The sequence below is a fragment of the Alligator sinensis genome, unplaced genomic scaffold (assembly GCF_000455745.1).
Source record: "Alligator sinensis unplaced genomic scaffold, ASM45574v1 scaffold77_2, whole genome shotgun sequence".
NCBI lineage: Eukaryota > Metazoa > Chordata > Crocodylia > Alligatoridae > Alligator > Alligator sinensis.
Window position 1 is genome coordinate 1091146 of NW_005842016.1, and position 18996 is coordinate 1110141.

The window sequence follows — 18996 nt, forward strand, 5'->3', positions numbered from 1 at the left end:
GATCTGATGGCCACCTATAAGTTTATCAGGGGTGACCACCAGTATCTGGGGGAACGTTTGTTCACCAGAGCGCCCCAAGGGATGACGAGGTCGAATGGTCACAAACTACTTCAAGATCGTTTCAGGCTGGAGATAAGGAAGAACTTCTTTACTGTCCGAGCCCCCAAGGTCTGGAACAGCCTGCCACCAGAGGTGGTTCAAGCGCCTTCATTGAACACCTTCAAGATGAAACTGGATGCTTATCTTGCTGGGATCCTATGACCCCAGCTGACTTCCTGCCCTTTGGGCGGGGGGCTGGACTCGATGATCTTCCGAGGTCCCTTCCAGCCCTGATGTCTATGAAACTATGACTCCCTGGTGAGTTTGTAAATGGCCACCAGATCCCCTCTCAGCCTTCTCTTGTGGAGGCTGAATAGATTCAGGCCCTTCAGCCTCTCTTCGTATGGCCTGCCCCGCTACTCCTTGACCATGTAAGTGGCCCTCCTCTGGACCCTCATAAATGCTAGCCACATCCCTCTTGAAGTGCAGCATGCAGAACTGGACACAGTACTCCAATTGTGGCCTGACCAATGCCGCATAGAGGGGCAGGATCACCTCCCTGGACCTGCTTGTGATGCATCTGTAGATACACGACAAGGTGCAGCTAGCCTTACTGACCGCTTCCTTGCTTTGGCGGCTCATGTCCATCCTGGATTCAACAATGACTCCCAGATCCCTTTCTGCCACCGTGTTGACAAGAAGGGTGTTTCCCAGTCTATAGGTGTGTTGCTGGTTCCTTCTCCCTAGATGCAGTACCTTGCACTTGTCTGCATTGAATTCCATCCTATTCTCATCTGCCCACCTCTGTAATTTGTCTAAATCTAACTGGATTCTGTCCTTCCCCTCCAGCACGCCCACCTTGCCGCACAACTTGGTATCGTCAGAGAATTTGGAGAGCATGCATTCCACACCCACATCCAGATCACTGATAAAGATGTTGAACAGTACAGGCCCCAGGACCGAGCCCTGGGGGACTCCACTGGCCACATCCCTCCAGGTTGAAAACAACCATCCACCACCACTCTCTGGGTATGACCATCTAGCCAATTTGCTGCCCACCTGATCCTGTAGGCATCAATGCCGCAGTCACCTAGATTTTTTAAGAGAATGTGGTGGGAAACCGTGTCAAAGGCGTTCTTAAAGTCCAGGAAGATGACATCCACCCCGACACCCTCTTTCAGGGGCTTTGTGACCTGATCATAAAAAGAAACCAGGTTAGTCAGGCAGGACCTGCCCTCAGTGAACCTATGTTGGTTGCCCCTGAGCATTACCTCCCCTGCTGGGCCCTTGCAGCTGTGCTCTTTCACAGATTTCACAGACATTAGGGCTGGAAGGGACCTCATAAGATCATCGAGTCCAGCCCCCTGCCCCAGGGGCAGGAAGTCAGCTGGGGTCACAGGATCCCAGCAAGATAAACATCCAATTTTTTCTTGAAGGCGTTCAAAGTAGGTGCTTGAACCACCTCTGATGGCAGGCTATTTCAGACCTTGGGGGCTCGGACAGTAAAGAAATTCTTCCTTATGTCCAGCCTGACATGGTCTTGTAGGAGTTTATAACTGTTCAACCTTGTCATCCCTTGGGGGGCTCTGGTGAACAATTGTTCCCCCAAATCCTGGTGAACACCCCTGATAAACTTATAGGTGGCCATCAGATCACCCCTGAGCCTGTGCTTTTCCAGGCTGAAGAGTCCCATGGCTCTCAGCCTGTCATAGTAAGGTCTGTTTTCCTGACCTCTGATCATGCGCATGGCTTTTCTTTGGACTCTTTTGATAATTTTCTCAAAGGTCTTCCCAAGGACCAAGGTAAGACTGACTGGCCTATAATTGCCAGGGTCCCCCTTTCTCCCCTTCTTGTAAATGGGGACCACATTGGCCCTTTTTAAATCCTCTGGTACCTGGCCAGAGCCCAACAAGCACTCATAGAGCAGTGCCAGGGGCCCCGCTATGACCCCTGCCAGTTCCCTCAGCACCCTTGGGTGAAGAGCATCTAGACCTACTGATTTGTACTGATTGTATTAGTCTCCTTGATTTTACTGACCTTTTTTTTCTATCAGTATCATCCTTTGTGTTTCTCCCCTTAGTCTTTCCAAAATTTTCACCCAGGGCTTAATGCATCTTGATTTCCCTGAATATAATTTCACCTGAATAAGCATTTATAAGAAACTCCAAGACATAATCAAATCATTTTCAGTTTTTTGTGTGTGTGTTAATTCACGTCTCTTTTTATAAGTGTAGAAGATCCATAATTCCCTATTCCTGCCTTCTGCCATTCCCAGGAGTATTGAGCTGCATGCAGGTCAATAGTTTTCACTAGTGCTAACCGAACGTACCTTTTTCTCTAAAGCAGGTTAGTTTGGGATTGTGCTATGGTGGTTTGTATTACTTAACTTGCACAAACTAACAGTGGAGTAACAGAGCTCTAAATATGAAGCAGAAATAAAGAAATAAAGAAGGTTGATTCCTTATTGAGTGTTGGATAAAATTAGTAGGGCAGGATGAATATTCACTGAATAATCTGTGTCATCCTTTTAGGACTCTTTTCATCGATCATGCGAGAGCTGGCCAACATCACACATGATGGTCCTAAGTGGATAGTACTGGATGGGGATATTGACCCAATGTGGATTGAGTCTCTTAATACTGTCATGGATGATAATAAGGTAATATGTGTGAGCTAGGGAAATGGCTATTGCTTGACCACATGGCACAAATCAAGCCTAGAAGAAGCACATATGCTGAAACAATTGCTGATAGTATAAAACAATTATTATTGTGTTTCTTCAAATAGAAAAAAAAATCAAATGAAGATAATATTGCATCAGATAAGTAGAAGAACAAAGCATGGCTTTCTGGGATCATGTTGTTATATTGGAGAGGTGCAGATAAAATTGTTTTTCTGTTGCAGCCACTACTTCAAAATCCAGGAGCCCTCTTAAAAATAAAAGACGTGCTCTTGTTACAAAATGTGTTTTTTGTCCTTTCCCCTTGCATAGGGTTTGCATTCTGGAATACAGTTCTCTTCATAAGATATATGATAGTGGAGAGAGATATTTATATGGTTCAAAATTGCCTACTTGTAATTCAGCATCTCAGAAAATATCCTTGGGATCCTTGCTTTTGAGCTGTAGGCTCCATGCAGGATTCTTATAATAGCTCCAAAATTTTCTGGCACATGAGCCACTGATGTGTCTTCAACAATGCAAAGCAACCATCTCTTTGGAGAATAGTGCTTAACCTTTCTCCTGTGGGACAAATATGGCCCATGGAGCTATGTCATCTGGCTCACAGGGTTCCCCACAGGTCTGGAAATTTGGCAGCGGAGAGGACTGGCACTTAATGCTGTCATCACAACCCTGCTAACAAATTTACAAGTCTTGTGGACAGGTGACATGGCTCTGTGCATCAGGTTGGTCTGATATGTGGGATTGGGGCTGGGGCTGGAGCTGGGGCCTGCCCCAGTGTGCTAGGCGTCAGAGCTGGAATCTTATATGACAAATGCAGGGCTGGGACCAAGTCCAAAGCCTGGCCCAGGATGTCGCATGCATGGCCATAAGCTAGCAGAGAGCAGATTTAGACTGGACATTAGGAAGAACTTCTTCACAGTTAGAGTGGCCAAGATCTGGAACGGGCTTCCAAGGGAGGTGGTGCTCTCCCCTACCCTGGGGGTCTTCAAGAGAAGGTTAGATAGGCATCTGGCTGGGGTCATATGAACCCAGCACCCTTTCCTGCCTATGCAGTGGGTTGGACTTGATGATCTATTGAGGTCCCTTCCGACCCTAACATCAAATCAGATACAGATCACGGTAATGCACTGGTAGTGCAGCGAAAATGAGTTCTCAGGAGACATGAAAAGTTTTAGCAAACAGGTTTAAGGAAGTAAAGCTGATTAAACGTCAGACCTAGACAGGTTACATGGGTGGGCGGATGAGAACAGGATGGGTTTCAACACTGACAAGTGCAAGGTGCTGCACCTGGAGAGGAAGAACCAGCAGCATACCTACAGGCTGGGGAACTCCCTTCTCGTCAGTGCAGAGGCAGAAAAGGATCGTGGAGTCATTATTGATGCCAAAATGAAAATGGGCCAGCAGTCTGGGGACATGGTCAGGAAGGCCAACCACACCTTGTCATGCATCCACAGATGCATCTCGAGCAGGTCCAAGAAGGTTATCCTCCCTCTCTATGTGACACTGGTCAGGCCGCAGTTGGAGTACTGCGTCCAGTTCTGGGTGCCACACTTCAGGAGGGATATGGACAACTTGGAGTGGGTCCAGAGGAGGGCCACTCACACGATCGGGGCAGCAGAGCAGGCCCTACAAGGAGAGGCTATGGGACCTGAACCTGTTTAGCCTCCACAAGAGAAGGCTGAGGGGGGATCTAATGGCCTGTTACAAACTAGTCAAAGTGGACCAGCAGGCATTGGGGGAGTCCCTGTTCCCCCGAGCGCTACCAGGAGTGACTAGAAATAACGGTCACAAGCTGGCAGAGGGTAGATTCAGACTGGACATCAGAAGGCGCTACTTCACAGTCAGGGCGGCTAGGATCTGGAACCAACTTCCAAGTGAAGTGGGCCTCGCTCCTACCCTGGGGGTCTTTAAGAGGAGGTTAGACGAACACCTTGCTGGGCTCGTTTGACCCCAGTACTTTTTCCTGCCATGGCAGGGGGTCTTACTTGATGATCTGCTCAGGTCCCTTCCAACCCTACCTACTATGAAATTATGAACATGAGATTTTACATTGTCAACTTGTATTTGTCTACGCTTTGCAGGTGCTGACATTAGCAAGCAATGAAAGAATACCCTTGAACCCAACTATGAGGCTGCTCTTTGAGATCAGTCACCTTCGCACAGCCACTCCAGCAACAGTGTCCAGAGCAGGTAAGTCATGAAACAAGAAGATGGAATTCATGTGCACTTGCAGTATGCAAATGGATCTAGATTTAGCCTGGGATTTTTAATGGATGTGAAGGAGTTAAATATCAATTGCCCATTGACATTTCATATTTAGCTTCCCTTTGAAACTCCCAGACTTATTTCATAGTGCCATTAGTAGCCAGATATGTGATAGAGGAATGGGTAAACACCTTCAGAAAAACAAGAATAGTCCAGAGTCTTAAGCCAAAATACTAATCACATCAGTGGAGGGTCACCTGGAAACACAAGCTGTTTCTTGTTACACTTTTCTTCTGAATCCTGTAGGTAGTAGCTTGAGATTTTAAGCAGAATTCATTGATGAGTGACAAGTAATGATGAGCAGGAGAATTCCAGAAGTGCTTAATGAACTCTGTTGTAGGGCAATGGATGAATGCATTGAGACAGTCCCTGCACAGAAGAGCTTGCAATCTAAATAGGTAAGGCATGCAGTGTGAGAGAATGGAAGGATTGTTGCCCCTTTGTTATAAGTGAGGAGACTCAGAGAAGTGGATGTAAACCATCTATTAATTTTCCATGATGTTGCTTCCACAGACTTGGTCCTATCAGAACCATTCTGAGAAGTCTGGCAGCTCTCAAGGCACTTGCATACATCCTTCACAACTAGCATGCCACTGTCCCAGGACATAGATATACCATCCTGTCTAGCCTATTAGTTCTTCAGTTGCTAGTAGCAATTATGCTTACCAACCCTTATTTTTCCCTTTTTGTGGAGAGTACTTGGCTGTAGGTGTAGAGATTGTGCCTTCATGTGTGAACAAACAGCATCCAGCACTTTGTGAAAGTCTATCTATTGCCCACATGCAATAGATATAAGGAAGCAATGTTACCTGGATGCCATGAAGCACAGCTGAAAGTTCTGCTAGTCCTTCAAAGGTAGTGCAGTGATCAAAATAGAAATCACCAGGCATGTAGCAGGATAAGTACTGTACTTACTAAATGGTTATTTGAATGAATGGTAGTGTTAAAGTGATGTTATAGCCGTGATGGTCCAAGGAATAATTCAAGAAAAGGATTTCTTAGGATGATATCTTTTATTGAACCAACGGCATAGTTGCAATAGAGTTAGACAAGCTTTCACATATAAGATATTTTTTCGCCTGAAAACAAAGATGATGTTACATCCTTGCTGTACCTGTCTTTCTTGCGCTGTGCCTGTAGGGATTCTGTACATCAACCCAGCAGACTTGGGCTGGAATCCTCCAGTGAGCAGTTGGATTGACAGACGAGAATACCAGTCAGAACGTGCTAACCTGACCATTTTGTTTGACAAGTATCTGCCATCTTGCTTGGATACACTTAGAGTGAGGTATAGTATAAAAGATATATACTACCTATGCTTCAAGCAACTAAAGAGTAGCACCTGTGGCAGAATGCCACCTCTGTCTCTCCCCAAAACCTCGGCTATGTGACAATTTGGTTAACGTGGTCCCTGCAGAGGGCAGACATCTCAACTTTTTAGGTAACCCTGAGTTGTAACCTGAGTTGGATACATTCCGGAGGGAGCGGGGAAACCTGCTTCCTTTGCCTACATTACTGGCATCACATACCTGGGTGTGGGGCTTAGGCTCCTTATTACTCTAAGCAATGCCAGTCTACCCAGCAACCAGTGATGCATTTCAAATTGGTTAGCTGGCAGTCAACAGGTGCTGGCCTCCATTGGACCAGGTAAATGAGGTCATAAGGTCTATATAAGTTAAGGACTGCCCAGGAGGAGGGGCACTAGCCATGATAAAAACTCAGAGAGAGAGAGAGAGAGAGAGAGAGAAGCTGGACCATCTGAAACTTGCTCTCTCTCTTAAAACTCATGATCAATTAACTGCCTGCCTCCAGAGGGAATCTCCACCTGCCTCTGGATGATACTCACGAGTAAGCTATCTGAGATCTAACTAGATATATAGGTTTCAGTAACTCAGATGCGTAATCAAAGGCTACCTAGCCACCCTGTTTGCTCTATGGGATTTCTTTGATATTGCTATACCCTGTACCCTATTCCAAACCTACTCCTTGTAGCCAATAAAGTTCTCCTTTGTACCTAGCGTGGGAGACGTATTGGGAGTGGGTCTAGATTATACCTTGGGGTCCCCTTGTTTCGGCTGACTAAGGGAGACCACTATTTGTGCTTCAGACTGAGTAAAGCACCCCAAGTTCTTGGAGTGGGTCAAGTACCATCCAGGACTACTAGACCTGTGTTTCCCAGGGGACACAGAGCAAGGATCAGTCCAGACCCTGGGTGGTGGCAGCGTTACCCCCAGGCTAGCGGGTGTGGTCCAGGAAAGGGGTCAGCCAGATGTGAGGCGCCCCAGGGAGGCACTCGGAGCTTACAAAGTGCGCAGTGATTTGGGTGGTTCAGTGCAGAAGCATCCCCTACTGGCCTGCCACAGCACCCACGATGTCTCCCAGCCCAGCAGGTTTTGGTTGTAATAGAGCTGCATATGACACCATTGAACATTTTCCTTCACTGCCCCTGAAAGGCCAGGGCATTTTTGGTTTTAATTCAGTATAACAAGTTTGTATGGGAAAGGAGAAATAACTCCAAAACTCACTTTCTTCACTTAGGTGGGGCCCACTGTTCATATCCTTTGCCTATCCTACCACAACAAAGAAGAATTCAAACAATTTGTCAGGCAAAAAGTTTCTATCTAATTATGAGCAAAGTTGGGGGATGGGTCACCTGCCTTACAAGTACATTGGTGGGCTGGCAAGGAGCCACCAATGGGCTGGCTCCTTGCCAGCCCATTGAAGAATTGAAGATTGAAGAATTGAAGAAGCAAGGAGCAAGACTACAGTTCAAATTTTTATTCTTTACACTTAAACTACAAGATGCACACTTATCCTAGAACCTGTCTAACGGGTGCAGCAGAGCACATGTTCTCACCTGAATTCTCAGGTGAGGACTTGGTGAGATAGATGGGATCACACTAGCCCTAGGTTCTTTCAGGGCTTCCTTGGTTTTTTCTTTATAATTCTGATTAATCCTATCTATGTGTATGTTTCTGGGATGTTTGGGAACCAATGTAAGCTTGACTCTCCAGTGATCTGCAAATTTTCAGTTATCCCAAATCGATGTCCTTGTTAAGTTACAGTTTTTGTGGGGGAAATTCTTATCAATTTCATTAGTGTTCTGGAATGGCTCTGTCACTTTTCTTCTTTTCTTTCCTTCCTTAATAGTCTCACTAACAAAGCTGTCTTCTTTGTATCTGTCTCTAAAGTTTTTAACAGCTTGGTTATGAAAACAGGAAAGGGCTATGCAATGCCAAGTGTACAACCTGCATCACCCAGTGTGGGACACCTGTCATCAAACCCTCCTCAGTGAAAAATTACGAACAAAAAAAAAATCCAAATATATCTTTTAATTATAACAACAGAAGACAACACAATAACAATAGCACAATAACAATGGACCCAGCACAATAACATCAAAGAGCAAACAAAAACCTTACGCAGAAAAGCATTAAAAATCACAATATGTATGTATGTTCATTATATTTCTCCTTGGTAGTGAATAATTTGCTCACCAGCTTCACTGTTGCTGCTGCTCCCTGTATTCTGAATGCAGTTAGCAGCACATTGAATCCACCACCTTCTCTGGAGCCTCTGGATGGATCCAGCAGACTTCTATTATTTCTTCTTCCCTTCAGAGCAGGACACATGCTACTCTGGCTGAAAGAAAAGTCATTCAAATTTTCCTCAACCTCCTTCAGTTCTTGAGACACAGGACAGACTTTTTTGCCTCTCTGCCAGGTCACCCAGCCCTGATCAGTGTTTTCAATAGGACAGTTCCTTACCATGTACCAAACCTTGCCCCTGTTCACAGAGGGCTCTTGTACACATGATGAGGGTTTAGTCCTTCAGGGTTGCATTCTTTGTCCCATAAATTGAAATGGTGGGTTTTATTTTTCCATCGTTGTTTACACACTATCGGTCTTAAATCTCATTAAATGCTCAGTGCGCTATTCACAGTAAATTACTGCAGGGAGTGCTGCATAACAGTCCATCCTGCTGATCTCTTCATACTAAATTAGAGTAGGGGGCACTGCACACCTCTCTTCCCTGCTACAGACTGGCAATATCTGTAGCTCACAGCTTGCTGATATGTACAGGTGACGAAAAGTGGTATGATTTCATTAATTTAATAATTTAATTAAGTATAATTTGATTGATTTCTTTGCACCCCATGAATTTCTTATATATATCTTTGTACATGTATTGGAATGTGGTGGTGCACTAATTCAAACTCCGATAATGCACTCCCTGCATTATCTCACAGATTCACAGAAGTTTAGGGCTGGAAGGGACCTTGTGACATCATAGGATCCAGCCCCCATGCTCTGGGGTTTATGACCATTGCTTCTGGTTTTCCCCTGGGGTGCTTTGGTGAATAGTTGTTCATCTAGCCCCTGATGCTCACCCTTAATGTATTTGTAGGCTGCCACCAAATCCCCCCAAAGTCTTCTCTTTTTAGGCTGAATAGTCCCATATCTATCAGCCTTTTTTCATATGGCTTGTTCTTCAGGCTTCTAATCGTATGAGTGGCTCTTGTCTGGGTTCTCTCAAGCTTCTCCACGTCCTTCTTGAAGTGTGGTGCACAGAACTGGACATGATACTTCAGCTGTGGCTTCACGAATGCTGAGTAGAGTGGAAGAATAACTTCCTTAGTTTTGCTCTAGATGGATTGGTTAATGCATGCCAGTGTGTTGTTTGCTCTGCTAACTGTATCATCACACTGGTGGCTTGTAATAATTTTATGGTCAATTATGACCCCCAGGTCCCTTTTGGCTATGGTACTAGCTAGTGTAGCATGACCAAGCCTGTAAGTTTGTTATGGATTTTTCCTCCCCAGATGGAGCACTTTATATTTCTCAGTGTTGAACAGCATCTTGTTCTGGTCCGTCCATCTAACTAATCTGTGTGTGGGCCGGGAATGGTCCGAGGCCCTTTTTTCGCGTGGCGGGCTGTGGCGAGCAGCCCGGATACGCCGGGTCGGGGAAGACAGGCGGCACGCTAGAATTAGGCACGGACGCTTAGTGGTTGATTTAAGATTATTTTACTTACACCGAAGATGGTTGCGGTGCAGGCAGGAAAACTTGCTTGAGTTGCGGTTACAAAACAAAACAAAAACTCGAACCTGCAGAACATAAGGGTACGTCGCAATGGGGTTTCGGCGACGGGAAGAAAAAAAACTGCAGGACTCGAACCCTGGGTAGAGCTCTGGATTCACTCACATGAAGTTTGCTAGGCTCCGTGGAACTTGCGCGCAGGAAAGGGTACGTCGAGGGATCAGGCGGCGACGGGGAGAGGCGAGAGGTTGATCAGACCCCTATAGCCTTCTTGAGATATACGCTGGGTCCGATAGGCTCCGCAGCGCTTAGAGATCTTCACGAGATGTGAAGTTCTCCTCCTCCTGATAGTCGTGGAGTCCTCCAACTTGGGCAGAAACCACTCAAGCCTCTTATACGGCTAGCAAGCCAATCGCTAGCCGCCACGTAGGAATAATTTAGAACTGGCCAATAGTGGTGCACGAATCTGAATACAAATGGCGGGAACTCCTTGCAACGTGCATTTCTCTGTTGCAACAAAGAAATGCACCCTGCAAAGAAAGCTACGAGTGGCGGGAAATAATTCAGCAGTGCCGAAGCACATGCAAACAAAAAATCACACCCTTGGGTTGTGACAATCTGTTTAGATCATCCTGGATTGTCAGCCTACCCTGATGCGTGGCTGCACTTCCCCACAGTGGTGATCGGCGATGTCTCAGCAGGTGAGGACGCCCCAGAGGCTTCTGACCCTGTGCGTTCACAGCAATCCAGTACCTCCATTAGCTGCTGGAGGTCTCTGTTATGGGCCACATCACACATTGGGGTGCCCTGCCACTGTGTTCTGGAAAAATCCATGTGGAAAGCAGCCCGTAGCATCTTTGCTTTGATATGGCACTGAACCCCCATCGTGTTATTTCCCTGCTTACCCATTCTCCTGGCAACATCAAGGTAGATGTGCCAGTTAGCCCACGGACTGCAGACAAACTGGTGCACAGCCTCAGGATCCCCCAGCACCTGCACAAGGTTCCTTGTTTTGGCTACGGTCCAATTGGACCTAGACTCAGTCCGCTTCATTCTCCCTTGAATATCAGACATCTTTGATCAATAAGGGGTACCCTAGGAAGCTGTGCGCTCAATTTATAAATCTTGAGGTAACAGAGCCAAAGGAAGTTCACCTCCCTCCCACCCTGTTGTTGCTGGGTAAAGTTTGGACATTGGATATGCTGCTGACAGGCAGGGTCAAGGCAGGGAACAGGGCTCTGCACCCGTGGCAACTTTGTATCTTATGGGAATACTTGCTCTGGATGTCTTTTAGCCCTGCTAGGTCTTTTAGCCCCATGTATGCCATGGCACAGTAACAGGCTACCCAATGAGCCATGTACTGAGATGCCCTTGATGGGTGCCCACAGGTGCTCTTGGGGCATGGCACAGCAGCAGGCTACCCAGTAACCCATGTGTCAAGACGTAGCTTGTGAAGGAATGAATGCTGACCGAACTCACCCACTATCCATTAAGCGGGCGTGCTTAATGCTTATGTGGGCTTGCTTGTCAGGTTTACGTAAAATCAGCGAGCGATTAATGGTGCTATGAGGACAATTATGCTGCAGCCAGCCGAAGAGGGATGTTTTAGAGGGGCAGAGTAGAGGGGAGCAGGGTTCCTCACAGCTGTTGCCAGGCAAAGTCTGGGGATCTTTGGGCACATGAGAGCTATGCTATGTGACTGTTGCAAGTTTTGGCACTAGTCAGCAGTGTTCACCAGGGCTCCCCCCTGGCCTGCCAAGGGTGTCCTAAAACATTCGTTACACACAAATACCTGCAAATTGTAGCAGCACTTGGTGGACAAGGGGGCTCACTACATGAAAATTGTAGTGACACCCAATGGTCAGAGGGGTTCACCACGTCATTCAGTGTACATGTGATAGATTCATAGCTGCACCGTTCCAAGTTGTGTCATCACACACTAAACTACATCGGGATGGGGATTAGTTTATGATGATGCAAACTCATTTAAATCACCAAAAACTCGCATACCTGTAAAGTGTGATGTCATTAAGCTGCACAAAAGGGCAATTTTCATCACATACACAAGTGCCTCTGGGCCCAGCTACCACTCCCCTTTGGACCCACCTACCACACACCCTCCACCCTCATTGCTAGGATAGAATTTCTTATCTCCCCTTAAACTTCACAGTATACCCAACATGTCCACCAGCCACTACCATATCCCCACTGTGTATGCTCAAGAGGGTCTTGCTGCCCTTCCCAAGATGAACTTGGTTTTAAAAGTTCCCTTCTACAGGACAAGGGTGAGTTACATAAGCTTATAGGGACCAGATAGCAATACATAAACTATACAAGGTTGCATACTAATTATTATCAAAATAACTATGGGTATAGCATCTATGTAATCTGGCACTCTTGCGGGGCTCTCTGACCTTTATTATTGTACTCTGTAGTGTTGCTCTCTAATCCTCTATAGTGGGTATTAAGGACACTACAAGGACCCAGATTCTATGATCATACCAAATCTATCACAGGGAAGTTTCTCTGAAGTGAAGAGTTGAGCTCTTTCGCTATGAAGCTTCTGCTCTAAATACATTTTGTGACAGCTTTGTAATAATTGAAGTTAGTGCTTGTCCATTTCCAGCCTGGACACACTTCACTCTTGGCACCAGTTCTGTCAAAAGCAATTGTTTTCTTTTCAATATAATTAAGGTTTGCAGTAAATCATTTAAGCTCCCTGGGCATTTTAACACCTGCTCCAGGGGTGGGGAGTGCTTTAATTACAGTAGCTTTGACAGACACTAATTAAAGTGCTGCAGCATTTCATGTATCATCATCCCCATGCTTCAAAATGGCAGTGGGGGCACTTGAACTAAAGCTCACTTGATGAGCTTTAGTTCAAGCATCCCTGCTGCCATTTTGAAGTGCAGGGATGCTGATACACGAAACATGGGATGCTGCTGAAGCACACTAATTACTACACTTCAACGCACTGTAATTACAGTGCATTGGAGCAGCCTCTCAGCCTGTCTACAGGCACCCCCTGTTCTGTACAGGTTGAACTGTTACCCATTTGACTTCCAACTAATGCCCATGTTTTAGGAAGGGTGACCAATGATGAGGCATCGAGGCCCCCATTCTATTAAATGTTTGTCTTGTATAGAGCTTCTATGAGGCTGCACTTGCATAGCAGCCTTGGAAACTTATCATCTCAACTGGGAAATGACTGAGACTGGTAGATATGGAGTTCTGCAGATAGACTACCATCTTCTATTCAACTGCCTTTACTGGTCAAGCTCAGTTAATGAGCAAAAAAACAGCTTAAATATGTGTACACTGGGGCAGAGATCACTTAATCAAAAACTAGGCAGCTGCTTCAGTGGGAAACACCCTAACAAAATCGAGGGTTTGTAGTAGCAGGGTTTTTGCTACCCTAACTGTGGAGGTTGTGTAACCAGTCAGCAGCACAATCTGTTTTCTGTGCATTGTGATGGAGTATGAAAATCCCAGGATTAGCTGTAGGCAGTTATAAGCCAAATGTTTTTATAACTTGTTTAATTCAGAAATCGAAGCACCAACAAATAACAGGAATTATTTGATGAAAGACTTTAGCGTTATGCTGGCTGCCTCAATATAAGTTAATAATTCAGTAAATATAATGTAAGTCAATGTAAAATGGCAAGATTAAATTTGTTATTATTTTTCTATCTGACTGTTACTGAACTCATCCTGTTCTCAAGAAATCTTTGCCTCTAGCAAATTTCCTATTTTACTTCTTCCAAGAGGATCAAAGCTTGAGGCATTTTAAAACTTTTGATTATTGTTATTACTTGTGTGTGTGCTTGTGTCAGCAGGTCCAAGGAAGAGAAACTGGTATTTTATTTATTTGTTGTACTGGTGAATGAGAGACTGCAAAACAGTAAAATGTTAATATTCTGGAAGTGGATTTCTATGCATCTGTTGTGATGGTGAATGACTATTGTTATCAGTCCAGTTATACTTTACATATGACCAATTTCCATCCCTTAGATTTAAGAAGATTATTCCTGTTCCAGAGCAGAGTATGATTCAGACATTATGTTTCCTCCTTGAATGTCTCCTGACTAAGGAAAACACTCCTCCTGACTGTCCCAAGGAACTCTATGAACTTTACTTTGTTTTTGCTGTTGTCTGGGCCTTTGGTGGAATGATGTTCCAAGACCAGGTAAGATGGAAGCTACTAAGTACAGGATGAATTAAGTTTACCTCTCATTTAGACAGGACTTTCTTTTCTTACACTTATTCAAAGTAGTGACTCCCAAGTGGCATTGTGTTTTAGTGGGGCTAAAAGTGTAACTGTCAATGGGAGAGAAATCTCCGGAACAGTGAAGGGTTCTGTTCTTTTGCCGATCTTATAGATAAAACATTTTTGCAAAAAGTGCTGTTACATAAGGGGTAGTATAGGAAAGAAAGGGACAGTGATCAAAGATAAGAGGGATTTTATTTATAAATAAATATTTTGTTGTAAATATTAAGTTGAAGTAGTAACACATAACATAACATGACGGTGGTTAAAGAGCAACCTTCCAGATGAATACATCATTGGAACAGCATATCAACCAATTGCTAAAGCCTGTTATCCCATTGCAGATTAATAAGTAGAAGCTTCATTGTAGTAGCATAAATCAAATCATACGTTGTTATCAACGAACTCTGTAAAAGATGAGCAAGTATAGGCAATAAGATTTCCAAAATTTCCAAAACTGAACAGAGCAGAATGTAGCACTGAGATTATTGAGTCTATTTTAAATACACATTGGTGATTCATTAGTGAGGATCTGTACAAGTTTACAGAGGCTTCAGAAGAGCTCACATGCTGGGTGCATTCCAAGTGTGGCAGTATTCTGAAAATCTCATAAGTAACACAACTGGCTGCTGAACACTTTTGGAAATATTATTTTTCTTTAGGTGAACACTGGACTCTTGGGTTAGGGATAGACATTCCAAAAGCCTCAGCCTGAATTGATTCAATCGTTGCAGGTTAGTCTAACCTGCCTAGGTTGAACTGATTTGTAACAGCGCAGACATTCCTTGCGGCCTGAGGAAATGCAGGCACAGTTGCCTGCAGTTGCTCAGGTCAGGAACCGAGGGGTGCTAGAGCACGCTCTTGGCTGCAGGGAAGCTGTGCTGGCAGGGTGTGGCCAGCCCATGTAGTAGCTTTGGCTGAACTGGCCAGAAAGGAGTTAAATTCCCCCCTCCATGTCCCACCAGCAGGGACCCGAGCCAGGGCTGCTGGGTGTTCCCCCCTGACTGCTGCAGCAGGGGGCCAGCATGGCTCCTGAGGCAGAGGGGGCAGGGAAGGGGGTTATTCCCCGCTCTACCTCCACTGCCCCTAGGGGACTGCAGGCTTGACCACCACCGCTTGCTCCCTGCGTGGGGCCAGATGTCGGAGGGAGGGGGATAACTCCTGTCCCTGCCTCCCCCCTCAGGGGACCTGCCAGCCAGCATCTGGCTATGCCCTCACCCAGCCGCTGCAGCGGCAAGGGGGCAGGGCCCTTGATGGGGGCATCACCCCTATCATAGTGTTGGGGAGTACAAGCCCCTTCCTGGCAAGGGGGTCTCTCTGTGGGGCAGGCAGAGCTGAGGCAGACTGTGCATGCACCAGGGCTCAGATGGGGCCAGAGCCCCCCAAGCTGCCGTTGCCACTGTGGTCCACAGCAGCTTTCCCTGCTGGGAAGAGGCTCGTGCTTGGGAAAACCATGACAGGAACTGCTGCCCCTCTCATGGTTGCTCCCCTCTTGCTGCTCCGGCAGCTGGGTGGGGGCGGGGCCAGATGCCAACTGGTCCCTTAGGCAGGGGCTGGGAGCGGGGGTATTCCCCCCTCTGCCCCAGGGGCATCACAGCAGGGTCTGCCCTCCCCAGCCATTGCTGCTTGCTCTGTGCCTGGGGCAAGCAGTGAAATAAGCCCTGTCCTGCACCCTGATGTCCAGTGGAGGGGGCTTATTCTGTCACTTGCCCTGGGCACAGAGTGAGTGGCGGCGATGGCTAGGGCAGCCAGACCTAGCTGCATGCTTCAGGCAGCAGAACGGGGAACAACCTCATTTCCTGCCCCGCCGCTGAAGGGGCCCTGTGAGCCAGGATGTGGACCTACCCCTGCCCCTGCCCCTGTGCAGCTGCTGGAGCAGCAAGGGGAAAGCAACCATGATGGGGGAAGCAGCCCCTGTCATGGTTCCCCCAAGCACGAGCCTCTTCCCAGTGAGAAAAGCTGCTGCGGACCACCGTGGTGGCAGTGGTGGTGGTGGCTTGGAGGGCTCTGGCTCCCTCCAAGCCCTGGTGCTACTACACACAGTTTGTCACAGCTCTGCCCGACCTGCAGTGGGGTCTCCCCACAAGGAAGGGGCTCACACTCCCTGACACTATCACAGGGGCTGCTGCCCCCATCAAGGGCCCTGCCCCCTCACCGCTGCAGCAGCTAGGCTGCAGAGTGGTCAGACACCAGCTGGCAGGGTCTTTTAGGTGAGGGGCAGGTACAGGGGTTATTTCCCTTCCCTCCAGCATCGGGTGGAGGGGGCTTTTTCTGCCACTTGCCCCAAGCAGGAAATGAGCATGATGGTGGCAGCGGTCAGGGTGGGCAGACCCAGCTGTTGTCCCCTAGGAGCAGTGAGGGTTGAGGGGGGAGTAACTCTCCTCCCTGTCCCCTCTGCCTCCTGGGGCCAAGCTGCCCCACTCCTGCAGCAGTCAGTGGGAACCTCCATCAGGCAGACCCAGCTCAGGTCCCTGCCGGTGGGACAGGCAGGGGGGAATTAAACGTCCCTCTAGCCAGACACCCACCGCTGCCTGACCCTGCTTGTCCCTGCTCGGCTGGGGAGCAAAGGGGTGGGGCTAGCCCTGCTCAGCTGGAGCACGGAGCCGAGCCCAGAAAGCATGCCGGGATGCTGGTGGACTCTGGTTTCAGTTAAACCAGGAAGGGGTCTGGGACACACATTGCATAAACCAGTTTGAAATCAATCAGTTAAGTCTGATATAGTACATTCCACCAGGTTTATCTCAAACTGGTTTTGGCCATTTTTGAACTGGTTTATGTGCACTGAATGTCTGTACTGTTACAGGTTTAAACCAGTTTCTGATCACTTAAATCAGTTTATATGTAATGTCTATCCCTAGCCTTGAAAATCTGTCCCAGAGTTTTTCTGAAAAACTAGTCCTAGGCATCACTTTTGTTGTGCCATAAATGCAGTTGCAGGGTCACTTTATCTGTAAATGTAGAAAGTTGAAAGTGGGTATCTTTTGGCGCTATGCCTGACACACTGCTGTAAGACATTTCTTAGGTGTTGTATGAAAGTGTGTTGGTGAAATTCAGTCAAGATTTTGATGGACTGATATCAACAAAGATGAAAGTACCAGTGGGCAGCATTGCGGCCAGAATCAGAACGGGACATATAAATGAATTACATCTCTTTTCTCAGTCGAGAGATATGGTTGTCATGAGTGACCTAAACTACCCTGACATCTGCTGGGAGGAGCAGTCAGCCAAATCTAACCGCTCACGTAGGTTCTTAACCTGCAGACAGGACCTGCACCTAATGCAGGAGGTATATGATTCCACTAGGGGAAATGCCTTTCTGGACTTGGTGTTAGCTACAGGGGATGACCTGGTGGGGAATCTGCAGGTACAAGGTAACCTAGGGGACAGTTGCCATCGAATGATTGAATTCACTATCTGGTGAAGGGTGGGTAAACTAACTAGCAGGGCTGAAGTGCTAGCCTTCAGAAAGGCTAACTTCAGTAAGCTCAGGAGATTAGTTAGTGAGGCATTAAAGCTCAAGAGCATTGGTGAAACGGGGGTCCAGGAAGGGTGGTTGTTCCTCAAGGGAGTGATCCTGTGGGCGCAAAAGGAGACAATCCCATTGCACATAAAAGAGGGCAAAGGGGCCAAGATGCCCTCTTGGCTGATAAGGAAGTCCAGGAAAGCCTAAGGGTAAAGAAAGAGGTGTACAGGTTATGGAAACAGTGGGTAGCTACCAAGGAGGAGTATACCTCCTTGGCCCACACTTGCAGGGAATCAGTTGGGAAGGCCAAAGCAGGATTAGAATTTAGGCTGGCAACAAAAATTAAGGACAACAAAAATTTCTTCTTCAGGTATATAGGGAGCAAAAGGAAGGTACAGGGTAGCATAGCACCCCTACAGGGCAAACTAGGGCCACTGGTGACAGAGAGTGGGGACAAAGCTGAGCTATTCAGTGAGTTCTTTGCATCTGTATTCCTAGACACAGACCAAGACAAATCTCCCAGTTGGATCACAGATAGACACAGGAGGGACACCAGACCAGCAACTGTTAGCACAGACTTAGTGAAGAGGCACTTGGAGGGGCTGGATGTGTTCAAATCAGTGGGCCTGGATGAACTTCATCCAGGGGTGTTGAAGGAATTGGTCAGTGTCATAGCAGAGCCACTGGCACAGCTGTTCAAGCTCTCAAGGTGCTCTGGTCAGGTCCCAGAAGACTGGAAAAGGGCCAGTGCAGTCCCTATGTTCAAGAAGGGGAGGAGGGAGGAACTGGGAAGCTATAGGCCAGTTAGTGTCACCTCTCTCCTTGGGAAAACTCTGGAAAAAATCATTAAGGGTCACATTTGTGGGAGCCTAATAGGGCAAATAATGCTGAAAGGAAATAAGCATGGATTCATTGCGGGTAGATGCTGCCTGACTAACCTTGTTTCTTTTTCTGACCAGGTCACAAAATGCTTAGATGCAGGAGTTCAGGTAGATGTCATGTACCTAGACTTTAAGAAGGCCTTCAATACAGTATATCATTCTGTTCTTGTAAATAAACTGACAGGCTGTGATGTAGATGATTACATAGATTCATAGATTCATAGATGTTAGGGTCGGAAGGGACCTCAATAGATCATCAAGTCCGACCCCCTGCATAAGCAGCAAAGAGTGCTGGGTCTAGATGATCCCAGCTAAATACTCATCTAACCTCCTCTTGAAGACCCCCAGGGTAGGGGAGA

The 18996-nt window shown here is 46.8% G+C and overlaps 1 protein-coding gene across 1 annotated transcript in view; it reads left to right on the forward strand.

The window, feature by feature from the left end:
• DNAH9 (dynein axonemal heavy chain 9) overlaps nucleotides 1–18996 on the forward strand; it is a 524795-nt gene that overhangs the window by 196763 nt on the left and 309036 nt on the right. The window contains exons 33-36 of the mRNA XM_025202178.1: nucleotides 2571–2698; nucleotides 4804–4912; nucleotides 6128–6275; nucleotides 14038–14212. Of these exons, the coding sequence (XP_025057963.1) occupies nucleotides 2571–2698; nucleotides 4804–4912; nucleotides 6128–6275; nucleotides 14038–14212 (560 nt within the window). The remainder of the gene's footprint in view (nucleotides 1–2570; nucleotides 2699–4803; nucleotides 4913–6127; nucleotides 6276–14037; nucleotides 14213–18996) is intronic.